The sequence below is a fragment of the Sabethes cyaneus genome, chromosome 2 (assembly GCF_943734655.1).
Source record: "Sabethes cyaneus chromosome 2, idSabCyanKW18_F2, whole genome shotgun sequence".
Classification (NCBI taxonomy): Eukaryota; Metazoa; Arthropoda; class Insecta; order Diptera; family Culicidae; genus Sabethes; species Sabethes cyaneus.
Window position 1 is genome coordinate 12,680,830 of NC_071354.1, and position 17,530 is coordinate 12,698,359.

At 39.0% G+C, this 17,530-nt stretch overlaps 1 protein-coding gene across 1 annotated transcript; it reads right to left on the reverse strand.

Moving 5' to 3' along the window:
* Nucleotides 1-488: 488 nt before the first annotated feature.
* On the reverse strand, nt 489-2,419 carry LOC128737310 (bifunctional purine biosynthesis protein ATIC-like). Its single transcript, XM_053831925.1, is given in 2 exon segments — nt 489-1,282; nt 1,285-2,419. Coding segments are annotated over 2 exon segments (1,776 nt in total). The 5' UTR covers nt 2,275-2,419; the 3' UTR covers nt 489-496.
* Between the last annotated feature and the right edge of the window lie 15,111 nt (nt 2,420-17,530).

The window sequence follows — 17,530 nt, forward strand, 5'->3', positions numbered from 1 at the left end:
CACAGTAGAAAATAATCTTCAGGGAAAGTAGTCGTTTAAGAGTACTATAAACGTACTTTGAAAACATGTGTCGTTATTATTAAGGTTTTGAGTTGTTTTGTGATAACATGGATTTATTTGACAGCTCATATAAAATGAATAATGTTTGTTTTTGTCAACATGTCAACACAAAGTTTTTTTATTTCTTCTCTTGCATGGCGAAAGAAGACTTCAGTACGTTTTTTTGGTAAAGGGAACATTCTTGTTTATTCAGTCCTCTTCAGGTTTAACGCCACAACATCCTTCATAGCAACAAATTTGCATTATAACAAAATAATCACATGAAAACATAGATATGTAGGTAGGTATTTACAAAATAATTTTTGCAAGACCAACGTTTCTGTAAATATTTTTACATTGATATGACGTTCCACTTATTTTCTAAAACGGGTATTCAGCATAAGCTTACAATAAAAAACACTTAAAAATGATTACATCTGTATATTTAAATTTACTTTTAATGGTGGAACAATCGCAAATTCGTATGTACCATGACGATGCCGTGCTCGTTGCAGGCGTCGATAACTCCTGCATCGTTCGTCGAGCCAGACGGACTAGCGATAAATGAAACACCGCTCAACCTGGCCCGATCCACGTTGTCTCTGAATGGGAAAAATGCATCCGATCCCAGCGAAACGCCGTTCAACTGTTTCGCCCACGATTGACGGTCATCCGATGTTAAAAATTCGGGAACCTCTTCATACATGGCTTTGAACTGCGCTAAAGGCATATCCTTGCCGACCGTTCCGTTCACGTAGTTGTCGATGGCGTTGGAAATCTCCGCACGCTTGACACCTTTCTTAAATCGCATTGATGTCACACGAGGGTATTGTCGGAGCCACCAGTTGTCTGCTTTATCACCAGCCAATCGAGTACAGTGAATACGAGACTGTTGGCCAGCACCAATGCCGATCACTTGTCCATCCTTGGCGTAACACACAGAGTTACTCTGAGTGTACTTTAGGGAAATCGTTGCTACTATAAGATCGCGAACTGCATCATCCGGACAATTTTTATTACTTGTAACAATGTTTGTAAACAACGCTCTGTTAATGACGGCGTCATTACGACGTTGTTCCATTTGCAGTCCGAAAATAGTTTTCTTTTCAATTGAACTGAACGGTTCAAAAGTTGGATCAATCTGGAGAACACAGTAAGCGCCGTTCTTTTTCTTTTTCAAAAGATCCAATGCTTCTTCGGTGTAACCCGGGGCAATAATTCCATCCGATACTTCACGGGAAATGTCACACCAAATGTAACCAAGTCACACGTGTCCGAGAGTGCTACAAAATCTCCAAACGACGACATACGATCAGCACCACGCGCACGTGCGTAGGCTGTTGCTAGTGGAGTTAAACTGTCAAACAGATCATCGACCATGCACAGTTTTGCTTGATCCAGCGTCAGAGCTACGCCAACAGCAGCCCCAGCAGGGAAAACATGTTTAAAACTTGTTGCTGCTGGTAGTCCCAGCGACTTCTTCAGTTCACGTACCAGTTGCCAGCCATTTAAGGCATCACAAAGATTAATGTAACCAGGAGTCGCATTCAGAAATCTCAACGGAAGATTTCCAAAGATGTTGAAGATCTGTGCAGGTTTTTGATGTGGATTCATACCATAACGAAGATTGAGTTGGGATACACCGGACGAGTACTGCTTACGGAAGTAATCGGAAATAAGATTGTCATATTCCGCCGTATGTGCAAAAGCCTTCAAAGCCAACATTTGCCGAGTATTCTCTGTGGTGTCGCCATTATGTTTAATTTCTGCGAGAACCTTACCGTAATCTGAGGGATCACACAAAACTGTTACACGATTATGATTCTTTGCCGCTGCTCGCAGTAGTGTGACACCCCCAAAATCTATGTTTTCTACTGCATCTGCTACTGTCACGTCAGCCTTGGAAACCGTTAACCCAAAGGGGTACAGATTACACACTACGATCTGTACCAGTTCAAAATTTTGACGCTTCATGTCATTCATATCAGCATCGGTGATGCGAGCAAGGATACCCGCATGTACGGCGGGATGAAGTGTTTTCACTCGACCACCTAGCATCTCTGGGGCGCCCGTAATATCCGATACGTCACGGACAGGCAATCCATGGTCTCGAATAGTTTTGGCTGTACCATCGCTTGCTACCAATTTCAGCCCGAGTTGATTGAGCCCTACTGCAAACTCCAATAAACCGGCTTTATCTGATACGCTGAGAATTGCAAGTTTTCCGCTAGCCATCGTTCTGCGGTGTATGAAAGTCTGAAGTAAAGATGTGTTTTGTCGTACAGTCGCAAGCAAACTAAAGTTCACCAGAGTTCTCACTCTATTGATGAGCTGGTAACGATAGTCTATTTAGCCACAAAACCACGTGTATCTGAATAACTGCGAACTGGCAATGAATCTGATTCCTTTCCTTTTTTTATTATATCTCCATTACTAAATTTCAACTACTGGAAGAACAAGTTGTAGCTTATGCTATAATAATGTTTTAAAATGGTATGAAATAACCTGATACATACTTCTTTCAATTGTTGTTTCATCAGACTTCAATTTTTTGCGCTTTTCTGGTAATAGAGAAGTGCTGATGTATGTAATGTTATACTATTCTATAACAAGCTGTGTTGCTTGGGCGGTTAGACAGACAGACGGGATAGTAAGACAGACGGGACAGGCCGACAAATGGGACAGATGGGACAGACAGATAGACTGATGGGATAGACAGATAGTCCGATGGGACAGACAGATAGACCGATGGGACAGACAGACAACCGGTTAGACAGACAAACGGGAACAACAGACAGACGGGACATACCGACAGACGTGACAGACAGACAGACGAGACAGACAGACAGAGAGACAGACGGGCCAAACAGACAGATGGGATAGACAGATAGACGGGGCAGACAGATAAATGGGACAGACAGACAGACAGCCGGTTAGACAGACATACGGGAACAACAGACAAACGGGACAGTAAGACAGACGGGACAGACAGACGGAACAGACAGACAGACGGGACAGATAGTCAGAAAGACAGACAGTCAGAAAGACAGACAGGACAGATAGACGTGATAGACAGACAGAACAGATAGACAGATGAGACAGACAGACGGGACAGACCGACAGACGAAATAGACATATACGCGGGACAGATAGACAAACCGGACAGATCGACAGACGGGACAAACAGACAGAAGGGACAGACAGACAGACAGACGGAATGAACAGACAGTCGGGATATACAGACAGACGGGACAGATAGACAGACGGGACAGACAGACAGACGGGACAGACAGACAGACGGGACAGACAGACTGACGGGACAGACAGACAGATAGACAGATGGGACAGGCAGACAGACAGGACAGCCAGACAACCGGACAGACAGACAGACAGACAGACAATTTGCAATGGCCCAAATATATTGCTAAGTGTTGCGTTTGATGAATGCTTTCGCCAGGCTTGAACCGTACTGTCAACTTGGCGAACAAACGAACCGTTAACCATGAACCCTTAATTTCGCAGCAGTAAATTAACGGTTCAGAGCCGCTCTCACGAAAGAGCCGTTTTATATTACTACTAGCTAAATGCCCGATCTTACTCGGGGTCTCCTTCAGTCACTTGTATATCTGTTACTGTAACGAAAGTTTTCATAATGGAAGAAACAAAACCTTTTTTCTTCATTTGAATGTGTCTACATCCTTTGTTAGTTCCCTTTCAGTTGTCACCCAGACACTTGTAAATCTATCACAATTCCTACAAACCGACACAAAGCCTTTTTTACGTTTTTGAACCTCCCACTTGTTAATGGCCACCTTGTTCCCCTTTCAGAAATCCAGCCACTTGTACAATTGCTGTCGTTCCAAATGCAAGAGAAGCGCACCCCTTTACCAATTTGAACCTTCCTTCTCCCCTGCGCGGATTCTTTCGCGTCAAAAAAAAAGTGCCAAGCGACGCTTCATGGAGAACTGTAGCTGCTAGAGTGCTAGAGTGCTCAATTTCGAGGATAGTGATACGACTCTTATTGACTTTAACAGCCTCTCCTAACTGAGATTTAAACTAACGCCTGAGCTGGGTCTATGTTTTTCATTCTTAGTTTTTCAGGTCGTATAATTTATGGACGCACCCTGAATGTTTCACGCAATGATCGGTTTCGATGCTGGGAGCTTGCTCAGTCTGCGCTAGCCAAATGCACAAATTATCCCTTCGCTCAAAGGGCCACCGCTTCTCAGAAGGCAGTCGTTGGTAGGTTAGATGTTGAAGAGGCACCTCTGCGGTTTTGATAATAAATTGTCCATTGCTGGCCGATTTTCCGATGGTAAAACCGGTGCGTAAGCTTGACCCATTGCTCCATTGTGGAAGTTCTTTGAAGCAGGATCCAACGTAACCTAGGTAACCTGTAAGCATTATCATAAGCAGTAAATCAACCGCATATTGGCATTTCTGACATTTTTACTGCACATTGCATTAGTATCTGAAATTCTAGTCAAATACTTTTTGTCAGTAGAAAAAGAACTAGAAGAAGTTTAGCAGTAAAGTAGTCGTATATTTTGTCAAAATAGTTTTTAAGTAGCACTTAAGGTCACTTATTATCATACTTATTGGCTTGCATTTGAATAGCATTGATAATGCTTATTGGTTACTTCGGTAGAATGGAGTTAAAGTGTTTGAGTGTTCAGTTTCTACCATACATGTACTTACCTGAGGGTGTGGCTTGCAAGATCATTTCCACAGAACTGAACATAGAACCAAGACGACCGTGGAAGCTTAGAACGGTGTCAGGGAATGGCGTGACTGTATCGGTGGGATAAGTACTTTAAAAACCCGAATTAATCCACCTAGCGGCGTGACCTGGCCTTTCTACTGCCACAATAATCATTATTTAATTTCTCAGGAACTTAATTGTAGATGTATAGATGTTATATTAGACTATATTTTTAAATATCCGTTCCGTATTCCTTAAAATCCTTGGGTCTTTCCTTGGGTGCGTAAATACATGTAAGCGTCATTTATGTTACTTGATGAACACCTTATTTAGTTTTATAATATTTGTAGAAAAATAATGTAAACACAAAAGATAATTTTTACAGACTTGAATGAATATGTATAGAAAATTAGAAATTAACCCTCTAACGGGTCTACAGACGGCCTTAACTTTCGGGCTTCATAGCCACATACGAAACTTGTTTTGAATTGAGAATATGAAGTATTTGTTCATAGCAGATTTTTTGATATTTTGATATTAATACCATGCAATCAAAAGTTAGCATCTTTGAAAAACAAGAGTTCAGAAAAATTATTATTATATTTCGCGTTTGAAGAAAAAGGATATCGACAACAAAATGATTGATCTCAAAATTTTACTATTGGTTTGCTTGGCTTCAATTTTGCAATATATCTGAATTAGAAAAAAATTACTGAATAGAGCATTAGATATGAAAACGAAAAATGGAACTATTTCTTAGCTAGCGCTCCTTCAGATAATTATTTTTGCATGAAAATCAAAACTTAAGCTTCTTTTGAATGTACTTTCATGAAAAGATAGTCATTAGCTTGATCGCATCGTTTTTACAATGTTAGAGGGTTAGGATAACAAGATGAGGTCGAAAAATAGTGCCAAAGCTGCGCCATTAACATGCTTGAGAATGGGAAATACGATCGATATGATTCCCAGTGCTTGTCTTTTTTTGATTTATTTATTAAAACATGATACATGACATAAGACATCTGTCCTTTAAAATATCACTAACGAAAACAAATCCTACAAAATTTCTACCGGGCAACGTTTACTTCCTATTTTTCATATAACATTTCTAAGCTCTAGTATCTATTGATTGAAAAGAGCATCTATTGATGCGCAGAATTTGTTTGGAATTTGTACAAATTTATTTGGAAAAATCAACTCACTAGTATTTTTGATTCTGTACACCACTATACCTACATGCTTAAATAAACTGCTTTTCTTCGCTTTTTGCTTTTCTTGTACAATTGTGAGTAACAGCAAGTGAAGAAAATGACAATTGAAATCTGAAATCAAAGAAAGAAAAAACTTTTCGATTGAATTCCACTATTTAATATTTATTTGCAACAGATACGTAGTTCGCCTACGACGTGCAGGCTTCATCAGTGTCTTGTTTCAAAGCGTATACGTATCTGTCGCGAATAAATATTAAATAGTGGAATTTAGTCGGTAAAAGTTTTTTTCTTTTCTTTTATTTCAGAGTTCGTATTCCACTAAGAGGCTTCAAAAACTTCAGACAATTGACATGTTTCTCACTTTTCTTGAATTTCATTGCATATTTTAAAATTGCAAATTGTCATCACATACATACATACATACATACACACATACATACATACATACATACATACATGCATACATACATACATACATACATACACACATACATCACACACATCTCATACATTGAATACAATCAACATTTGATTGATTTGTTTTGATTTCACACGTTTTAACGGTTTAATATACGGTGCTTAAGTGTTAAAGTTTGAATAACTTTTGAATGAAGCGTCCGATTTTAAATAACTCGGTTTCGTTTGATAGATCTCAGCAGTAATTTTCAAATAATCATAAAATGTGTGATGTTTTTCATTAAATTATTGCTTATATGTTACATAAATATGTTTTAAATACTATTTTTTCACATTTCTTTATGTAACTTTCAAACTACAAGTCCAATCGTCATGAAATTTGGAAGTTAAGGGTTTGCAAGGCTCCTCTTTCATATGCAATCAATTTTGTTCAAATCGGTTAAGAGACCTATGAGATAATGAAGTCCCATATTTTTCGTATTTTTATACATAACTTTTGAACTAAAAGTCCGATCAGTATGAAATTCAATAGCGACCAATGGGACACCTAGACCTTTCATTTGACACTAAGAACATTAAAATCGGTCCAGCCATCTCCGAGAAAAGTGAGTGAGATTAAAAGCGTCACATACACACACACACACATACACACACACACACACACACACACACACACATACATACACACACACAGAAAATGCTCAGTTTTCGAAACTGAGTCGAATGGTATATAACATTCGGCCCGCAGGACCTTCTTTCCATTTCCGGTTTTCCAAGTGATTTCTATACCTTTATACTATATATTTATATAGTAGAAAGGCAAAAGGTTTGAATTTGAAGTGCTTTTCCTTTGATATTCGGTTTTAGTACTGCTTTGGGCAATACGAAAGAGTAGGACACTTCTTGAGTTAGTCGTCATCTACAATACTGCCGAATTAAGCATTGCTTTATGTTTTGTATTTACGGTAGATTGCCAAACAGAATTGTGTGTGCAACCTTCTATGGACTATTCTATCTATCTTTTTAATAACCTTGTCCTGCAAAAAAAAAATAATTTCAATTTTAAAAATCATAATTTTTTAATAATTAAAACAATTTTATTGATTTTGGTGGTTTTTCTCTGGGATTTTCAACAAAAATATTGGATTGAAGGTTAAAATTTTTATACTTAGTTGCAAAAACATTTAAAATTTTCGTTTATTGTGCTTTGGGTGGACCGAAAGGATCTCAGCTTTTCAGGTGTTTTCCGAAAAGCGGAGATTTTTATGCACAGCACGCCGAAATTTCAGGAGGGAATAGTTTTTTGTCTTTGAGATAATTTTAATTAGAAATTAAGTTCCCATAATTCAATGGAGAAGAGCAGTGTTTTTCTTAACTTCAAGGAAATGGAAATTTCGAGCAACTATACATCAGAAATCTTCGAACTGTCAGTTTCTACGGAGTTAGGAGAAAACACCATGCGGCTCCATTGAATTATCGAAAATATTTTTTTCTATTTATGTCAAAAACAAATAAAAACATAGAAACCTTTTTCAATTTGTCTGATTTGTATCTGTGATAGTGTTTTTGAACAAATTGAATACATTGACTCTGCAAAAAAAGTTTTTCCCGAACGATCTGCATTTAGTGAAATACAAGAGTCTTACACAAATCATTCCGGAACAAAATTTTAATTGCGAATTAGTGAATTGAACCGATTGTAGTTATTTCACTTTCGTCTGTGCCACGGTACTGGTACGCTACGAACCGATTATCTTACTCTTGTATATCCACGAACGACAGCTCTAATCCGGGCAGGTAAAGTTTTTAGACTGAATGAAACTATGCTTTATAATAGGAAATAGTTTTCTTTTTCTGTTAAAAATTAAATATGGCTGTGTAGTAGAGTATATTTCAATTTAACATTCAAACACAGAGTAGATATATTATGTGTTGAGATATTCTTGCAAGAATGCTGACCCCCAAGCAATCAAAATCAACTAATCAAAACTAATTTTATGATGATTAGACGTACCAGATCATTTGCTCATACAGAAATTCGCATCATTAAGCATCCGGTATCATCAGCCTTTGCATTACAATATTGATGAGCCGCAAAATGATATTCCCGCTCAGTGTTGCTTCGCCGTCAGATTTTCGGAATAATTCACTCAAGCTATATATCGGTTTTCATTTCACTTAGACTCAATTTCTAAAATTGTTTGACCAGGTAAATTATGGCATTCGTTACGTGGCGAAAACACCGAGCTACCGAGCCAGGGTTGTTTCACTGATTCGAATTTTCGTCCAGTTTGTCCGTAATAGCTTACATACTAAATCAAGGTGTAGTTCTTTGCACTATTACTAACTACCAAAAAAAGAGCAGAGAAGAATTCGAACTGCACGTTGCAGGTTATGTGCAAGATAGCACACGAAAAGGGAACTAAACAAGCCTGAACACATCCGGAAAATGAACGGAACGGAACGGAACGTAAACAGACTCGTTCTTCTGTTCCGGGCGTACGTACATACGAACGGATGTCTTCCGGTAACACTATCATCAACTTTCGGAGTTTGCCCTCCGGGACCGAAGCTTGTCTGCCGACGACGACGGCGACGATGACGGCGACAGACAACAGGGCTCAGGGTTGCAAGTGCGAAGGGCTAATGCATGTTTTCGCTTTCACGGTGCACCATCATTTTCCAGCTTGATGTTTTTCGGAGGTCCGGGAAAGCAGTGGGAAAATTATTGCATTCGTTGTTCGGTTCGTACGGTGGAACGAAAAACGGCGAACGGCTCACGTGTTTGCCGGTTGTCGTAGCTCTCCGGGTTGGCAGCGGAACCCGGTTGTCCAACGGTTGCCGGAACATTTACGATGCTAGAAAAGGATGAAACGCGAGTCCTGCTTGGACCAGGAGAAAATTAATGCAGCGTGCTAATTGTTTTGTTCGGTCCAGTTGGCGGGTTGTAATTGGGTGCAATTTCTCGGAGCTCGACGGTACGATGGCAGTTGCGGATTTCCGAGAAGAACTTTATTCTATTAGTTGCGTATTACTCTTAATTGTTTCGAGTTATTTGTAGAATGGAGCAATTCAAGATATAACTTTTATTTATTTTTTAATTAGGGAAAGAATAGAAATATTTCTAAAATTCGCAGTCTAGAGGCATTACGAGTGCATAATTGACGCTTTTAAGCTGATAAATTCATCCTGTTATCAATAGCAGCACTGAATGCTACAGATGGCTATTTTGGAATGAAAGACGTCTCCTGATTCTCGCTATCTGGAAAAAGTCTCACCCGGCAATCGATGACGCAGCACCGGCAGATAAAGCTCATTTCAATTTCTTTTCTCTTTGTCGTCAATTCTCCCACCGACAGGTAGCAGCTACGTAGCTATTCCCACCTCGCCTCAGCAGCATGATCTGCCATTTCCATCTGCTGCGCAGCATGCGGCTGCAAGGCTCCCGAGGCACTCCGGAAGCGTCTTTTAGAACACTAACAGACACGCAGCTGAGAAAGCATTTCCATTCCAGCTACGTAAGAAAAAGCCGGCATAATTTTCCATCCATTCGCCATCCATCGGTTGCATAGAAAGCTTTCTCCGAGGGGAATTGAAAGACTCGGTAATTTAAATTGTATTTCATAAAACTAATAAATAGCGTCAGCGATATCAGATTGATGCTGGCGGTGAAGCAAAAGAAAAACACTGAAGCAGAGCAGGCTCTTCTCGGTGGTTATCAGGCCAAAGGACACGCCTCCACGGTTGATGGTTATGACGAAGCTGTTTAGTTTTTCTCGCATTTCTTGCTTGTTTTGCATTTCAATTTAATGGAAAACTCTTCTGAATGCGGGACAATCAGACTGCGCTTTTAACAGCTTTAACACTTGTACAATTTCTTCCTTTCAATTCATGAAAGGTCATTTTGCTTTCTTGATTGATATAGAAAGCCAACCAGTTTATAGCTGTTACTGCGCTCATCAAACTGTCAAAAGGAACACGCCATTCTACAGGTGTGTACAAAATCATTCAACAAGACAAAGCAACTGCAACTTGAAACTTCGCTGACGACCAGGGCATCGTTTGACGAGAGCCGGCCAACCGGAAATGAACCGTCAACCTCCTGTAGGTAACGACTGTTCGTTCGTGCAGCTCGTAACATCAACCTACACACGTAGGTATAAGGTACAACATCGCGTAAGCAAAGCGGGGATTACCAAACAAGTGGCGGAAACTCGTTCTGCGTCACGTTGTTGTGCCAATGTTTGCCGGTAAGGTTGAACGTTGAAACTCTATCAGCAATTCGTTACATCACCACCACCAGCAGCACCATCAGCACCAGCAGAAGCTAGGAGCCGCGTCAGCCAAGACAACTCAGCAGATAAAATGGTGTTTGTTCCTCCGCAAAATGGTGTTTGTCTTAATCTAAAACATTCGGAGCATGTTTCCATGTCGGCGCCCTGTTCGACCCCTTGGCTCGGTAGCACTAGATTTAATGCTATTTCCACCGGTGAAGACATACGGGGGAAAGCAGTAGTAGAAAAAACATCTCACTGATTTCCGACTATCTTTTTCGCTATCTTCTTCCTTACTGCTTCGGTGCGGCGCGGCGGTAAGAAGGCACAACAGTTTCTTTGGCTCGGAACCTGTTCACCGAAAAGCCGCTTCTCATGTGGAAATGCAGGCAGCAAACTGCGGAGAACGGAGGCGGAAAAATCGAAAAACCGATCATGAAATATTTATTGAGACGAATTTCCGTTGCTGCCGACTTTTCCGAGTGCGGTACTTCCTTGACTGAACGGTGCTGTTCCTGTTACGGGCACATGTTAGCAGCTTGAAAGTGGATGATGCAGTCACTTGTAAGGTTGCTGGGTGATTTCTAATGTTTACTACCAAATTTATCGAAAACCGAACTGCGCTTTCACTACAGTTTTATACCTACTGAAGCGCGTAATGAGAAGTATAGTTAGGAGACGGTAAAATTATTCGCGTTATATGTAACATTACTACGCACTAATATTATGAAAAGCCACAAAGATAGCTGGTACGAGCCTGCTCATGAATCAACCACCTTCTACATGTATCAACAAGACATCTAGCAACAAGCACCCGGTATTCCAACTGGGTCTCTTTTATCATTTTCTCGATTTTCGATGTGACAGTACCAAACGGAATATAAAACACGTTCGAGTTGATTAGCAATAAAGCGACGATAGTGGAGTCATTTTTGAATAGGCCTAAACCCCATTATTTTATTAAGCAACAGTAGAAAAACCTACAATAATAGTTAACAATAACTAACAATAAAGCACAAATATGAATTTACAAAAAAATAGTAAATCGACAATGAGTAAAACTGACTATATGGGCAAAGTCTTCATAAAAAAAATGATAGCACTAACTTGTTCCCTTACATGGTACATCAACCCTTGCACAAGCTGTTTTCCCATTTGTTTAAACTGATTTTTGTCGCCTGCAGTTTCACCCTTCGTCTTCAGTTTACCCTTCACAATCGACCAGTAGTTTCGGGGTATTGGCCGTATTCCACTCCTTGATGACCACGTTTGACACCATTGTCGCTGTATCACCGTTTGGTCGAGTTTGAAGCCAGCCAAATCGCGCTAAAAAATAATTGGCCTCATGCAACTGCAGAAAAAGCAGCAGGCTCTTCTGAAAGGACTGCTTTTAATTTATATCCTATCGATCAACTTACTTACTCACTTAGGTGGCTTGCCGTCCTAAAACAAAGCTTGTTGAACAAAGTTTCTCCATGTAACTCGGTTGAAGGCTACCACTCTCCAATTCCTTGGACACCGAGTACTCTGCGCCAGATCTCGCTCCACCTGGTCTAACCATCTTGCTGCGCTCTTGGTCGTCTTGTTCCTACCGGATTTGAGGCGAACACCATCTTTGCAGGGTAGTTGTTCGGCATTCTAGCCACATGCCCTGCCCATCGTATCCGTCCAGCTTTAGCCACCGTTTGGATTCGCCATAGAACTGTGAATCGATCAAGTGAGATATAAAATTCTCGGCCAGGAGTTTGTCCTAAAACAGCGTTACAATACATTTCGTATCCATGTCGTTTCAATCGTATTTTAGCAACAAATCCTCGTGGGGTTTTCTTGAGCAGTTCTATTCTTCCAGATTTTGGTTTGCCTCACGGTCCGGTACTGCATCTTAAAACATCTCAAACCGGTCCTCCTTTTGTTTTCTGGCCATAGAATAGCGAAGCTCCCGCCAATTTTTACTGTAGCTTTGCGATAACAACTTTGGGTTCCATTTGAAAAGAATCACCAGTTCCAAATGGGTTTTAACATCCGCTACCTTTGTTTATGTTACGTTATACAAACTTAATAAGCGTTGCTTCAATAACCCTCCCTTACCTAATTTTCCGCTCTTACCCTTTCACGCCTTGTCTTCCCTGTGATATTATCAACACTTTCGTTTCATTTTTTTTCTGTGTGGACTCATCAGTGCGACCAGTATAGTTGATCTATTGTGATATCGCCCGGGTGTTTGCTGTATGACCTGCACTGCATTTCTTTTTGCTATAATCCCTTTCGAATGAGCGATATGCATATTACATTTTAGGCGTGCTTGTGTGTAATGGGGTTTACCCTTCCTTCAAAGCTTGACCTACTTTACCCACTTATTCCTCACTGTCTGTACTATCCCATATTATAGCCGTCCCTGGCAAGGACTCATTCGTTCCTCTGACCAGTACATTTTAAGGAAGGAAGGATAAATGAGGGGCCTGAGAATAAACCCATGCTAAAGTCACTTGACATCGAATGGCTTGATTCTACTAAGATTCGAACCCACGACCACTCGCTTATCAAAGCAGACTCGGTAACCTTGCAGATACGGAGTCCCGTTTCATTACTTTCTTCTAACCTTCCCTCCCTCGATTGCTAAAACTACCGTTATTATAAAAAAGTAATTAATGCCTGACATCATTAAAAAGATCAAGACAAGACAAGGCTGCCTTTGTTTTTCATCCACTTCCGGGTTTTCTATCGATGGCGATGATCAGATGTTGTTCAAAGGATGCAGCATTGACTCTATGACGCCATAATATAACTTTCTATCCCCCCTTCTATCAGGATGGATGATTTGTCAGAGCTCATTTTCTAGTTGGGATTTCATTATAGACCGAATAAGGCTCTTAGATTAGATTATCTTAGCGGCATGTAATTGGCAATCTAGTTATTTTTTAATTAATCTAAATTTTATTTTAATTATGCATGCACTCGCTTAAAAATAAGAATTACAAAAAACTGTCAAAAATGTTACTATGATTTCTTTCAGAAACTCACACACCTAGATCTATGCATATTTTTTATGTTGAAATTATTTTATAAGAAGTTTGTTGTCAACGTTATTTGTTTTGTTTCGTTTTCTTTGGTACCTTAAACCACAACAATTACAATTACAATTACAATTATACGTAACCGATTGTATAAATTCAACAACCTAACTAACTCGTACGAAAATTTTCTCAAATAATAATTTACCATTTTGTTAAGTGTTGTAAATCTGCAGAAAAGTTAGAGTTCCAGTGCGTGACAGAAAGCAAAAAAAAAAAACTAGTACATCTTCCTTTAGCAGCTTAGCACCGGGTTGCTGAAAAAAACTTGTCTCTATTGCACTCAGTCCTGAGCTAATCGTCGCCATCGTCATCGGAATATTCCTTGAGCGCCCCGACTTCGTACGCCAGTGTCATTATCCACTCTCCATTTGTACAACCTAAAAATAAATAATAAGAAAACTTATCGAATATAAGTTCGAAAACAGACACTGAGGAAGCCTGCAAGTCGTAGGCGAAATACGTATCTGTCATTGAATAAAATACACATAGTAGAATTAAATTGGATAAGTTTTCTTATTTTTTATTTTTAGGTTTCGTATTCTACTAAGACGCTCCAAAAACTTCAGTCATTTGTACAACGCCCTTGGACGAGTGAAAAAGTGCAAGGGAGCGAGAGAGAGAGAGAGAGAAAGAGAGAAAGCGAAAGAAAGCGGGAGGAAGAGGGAGAGAGAGAGAGGGAAAGAGAAAGAAAGAGAGAAAGCGATAGAGCGTTAGAAAGCGCAAAAGAAGAGCAAGAGCGCGTGTGAGAGAGAGAGGAAGTTTTTATTTCTCTTTGGAAAGAAGGAGGAAAAGAGAGAAAAAGTAAGGAAGTGAGATAAATGAAAAGAGGCGCCTCTTTTCATTTATCTCACTTCTTTACTTTTTCTCTCTTTTCCTCCTTCTTTCCAAAGAGAAGTAGAAACTTCCTCTTTCTCTCTCTCACGCTCTTGCTCTTCTTTTACGCTATTCAGAAAGCTGAAGAGATGCTAGAGAAACAAAAAAGGGGAAGGAAAAAGCAAGAGAGAAAAACTTTGCGTGTGAGATTGAATTGGAGAGAAAGAAAGAAAGAGTATGAGGAAAAGAGAAAGAAAGAAAAAGAGAGGAAAAGAATGCAAGAGAAAAAGATACCTTAAAAGAGAGAAATGCACACAGAAACGGAGAGTAAATGAGAGAGAAGAGCGGGATGGAGATAGATAATAAAGAGATAAATAGGCAGGAACATTGCGATAACCAGATAGAATTAGAGATATGAATGAGTTGAAAGAAAGTAATAAATGGGCAAAACTATCGAATGAAACAGTGCGGTGGTGTAAAGGTACACTTGACCGGTAATCGAGAATGGTAGGTTCGAGTCTAACCTGCCATAAAATTTAACATTTCTGGTTGTTATTTTGAAGTTTTTCCGTTCTTGCAAATAATTATTTTTCACATCTTCCGTTCACTTATTTTCCAAAACAGAAATAAAGAGACAAATTGACTAAAATAGAGAGATAAAGAGGTAGAAAAAGAGAGACATATTGTCAGAAATGAGTAGTGGAATCAATAACTACAAATGAAAAGAAGTGAAGAGGGAAATAGCAAAAATAGAGAAAGAGAGAGAATGAGAAAGAGAAGGAAGAGAAGCAAAGGGCGGGAAACAGATGGAAAAGAAAACAAAGGAGAAGAATGGAGTGGAGTGGAGAAGGGGTGAGTCGAGGAGAGGAGAGTCGAGGAGAGGAAAGGATAGGAGAGGAAAGAAAAGGATAGGAGAGGAGAGGAAAGGATAGCACAGTGGTCCAAAAGGGCGAAAAGTGGAACTTTTTTCCTAGCGTCTTTTGCATTCATTTTATCATTTCCGGCCTTCAGCACTTTCGTTCGAATGAATATACCCCTTAATGTAAAACTGTCAATAGTTAGTTATTGCTTACTACAGGTCGGACTCGATTATCCCGGTGAAAAATTTTTTTTTATAATGTTAAACACGTTTTGAACGAAAATACATTTCAAAAAACCTATTAAAATTTTTTTTTCATCCGGATTATCGAGTCCGACCTGTATTATGAAAATAAAAAAAAATAAATTTTTGGGTTACGAAATATAGACATAGCTTCTTCGGCAAAGTTGTAAATAATGTAAAAACAAGCAACTTTGCTGAAGAAATAAAATTTCTATTTTTGTCGAGTGCTGGGCTATAGGGCATATTCTTTGAAATTTCTTTAAAGATTGGTTTTTCATTCTTAGCTTTTGTTAGTTGCATTTTACACGAACACATTGTTCTAGGAAATTATCAAAGCACTCAAAATGCACGTTTTTGTAGAAGACCACAAATCTCTTGGACTTTTACTTTCTAAGTTATTATATATCGAAGCTTTAAATTTCCATAGCTTCACGAGCCTATGGGGTAAAATGGGGCAAGTGGAATTATGAAATCAGTGATTCGTCTTAAAGCTTAAGACAAGTATGGGTATCCGCTTGTCTCCAACCACTCAAATGTTTCGCGTTCGCTATAGGCTCGATACACGTCCATTCTTTTGTGTTAGTAGATAGACACATAGTTTCTTCGGTAAAATTATAGAAAATATAAAGGCAAACAACTTTGCTAAAGAAATGACATTTCTATCTCTATCGAGTGCAGAGCTATAGAGCATTTTGCTTGGAAATTCTTTAAAAAATAGTTTTTCCTGCAAAGCTCATGTTGGTTGCATTTTACAAGAATATATGGTTCTAGGCGATTGTTGTAAGACTCAAAACGTTCTTACATGTTTTTGCAGAAGACTGCAAATCTCTAGGACCTTTCCTTGCAAAGTTATCGCCTTTGGCTCGTGGTGTTAAGGAAAAATAAAGCTTAAATTTAACTAAACAAACGCTAAAACCAATGAAAAACCAATTTTTAAAGAAATTTCAAAGAATATACCCTATAGTCCAGCACTCGTCAAAGATAGAAATTTTATTTCTTCAGAAAAGTTGCTTGTTTTTACATTATTTACAACTTTGCCGAAGAAGCTAATTTCCTAGAACATTGTATTCTTGTAAAATGCAACTAAGAAAAGCTAAGTATGAAAAACCAATTTTTAAAGAATATAGTTCAGCACTCGATGCAGGTAGAAATTTTATTTCTTCGACAAAGTTGCTTGTTTTTATATTGCTTACAACTTTGCCAAAGAAGCTATGTCTATATTTCTTAACACAAAAAAGTTATTTTTTTATTTTTATTGTAGTAAGCGATGACTAACTTTTGACAGTTTTAGATTAAGGGGGATATTCATACGACGAACAAAAGTGCTGAAAACTATAAACGATAAAATGAAACAAAACATACTAGGAAAAAAGTTCCACTTTTCTCCCTTTTGGACTACTGTGTATAGGAGAGGAAAGGAAGTTAGAGAGAGAGAAACGAGAGAGAGTAACGAGAAAATAAAGAGAGAATATGTCTCAAGAGATACAAATATGAAGATAAAGTGACACGTAGAGTAGAATTATTTTGAGTAATTTCTTTAGACGTCATTTTCCAATGCACATAAAATTTATTGAACACGTCACACATTGTTCTTATGGGTTCGTTTTTGCCGCAATAAGTGCGCTGATATTGCAGTCTTAAAAAATCCCATGACCTAAAGTTCCTTGAAAAATTCCCATGACCTGAAGTTGATAACGATTAGGGAGAGAATAAGAGGAGAGTCAATTTTGCCTATCAATTTGCCACAAAAATTGCTCTACGTATGTCTCTTCTTTAAGCCACGGTATTCATATCAAACAAGCGGCAACGCTCAGCATATGGTGGTAATTCCATTGGGTTTCTCCAAAGCAGATTTCTTAACGCGTAGCGCAGGAACCTAGGTTGAATAGCTTCGATTC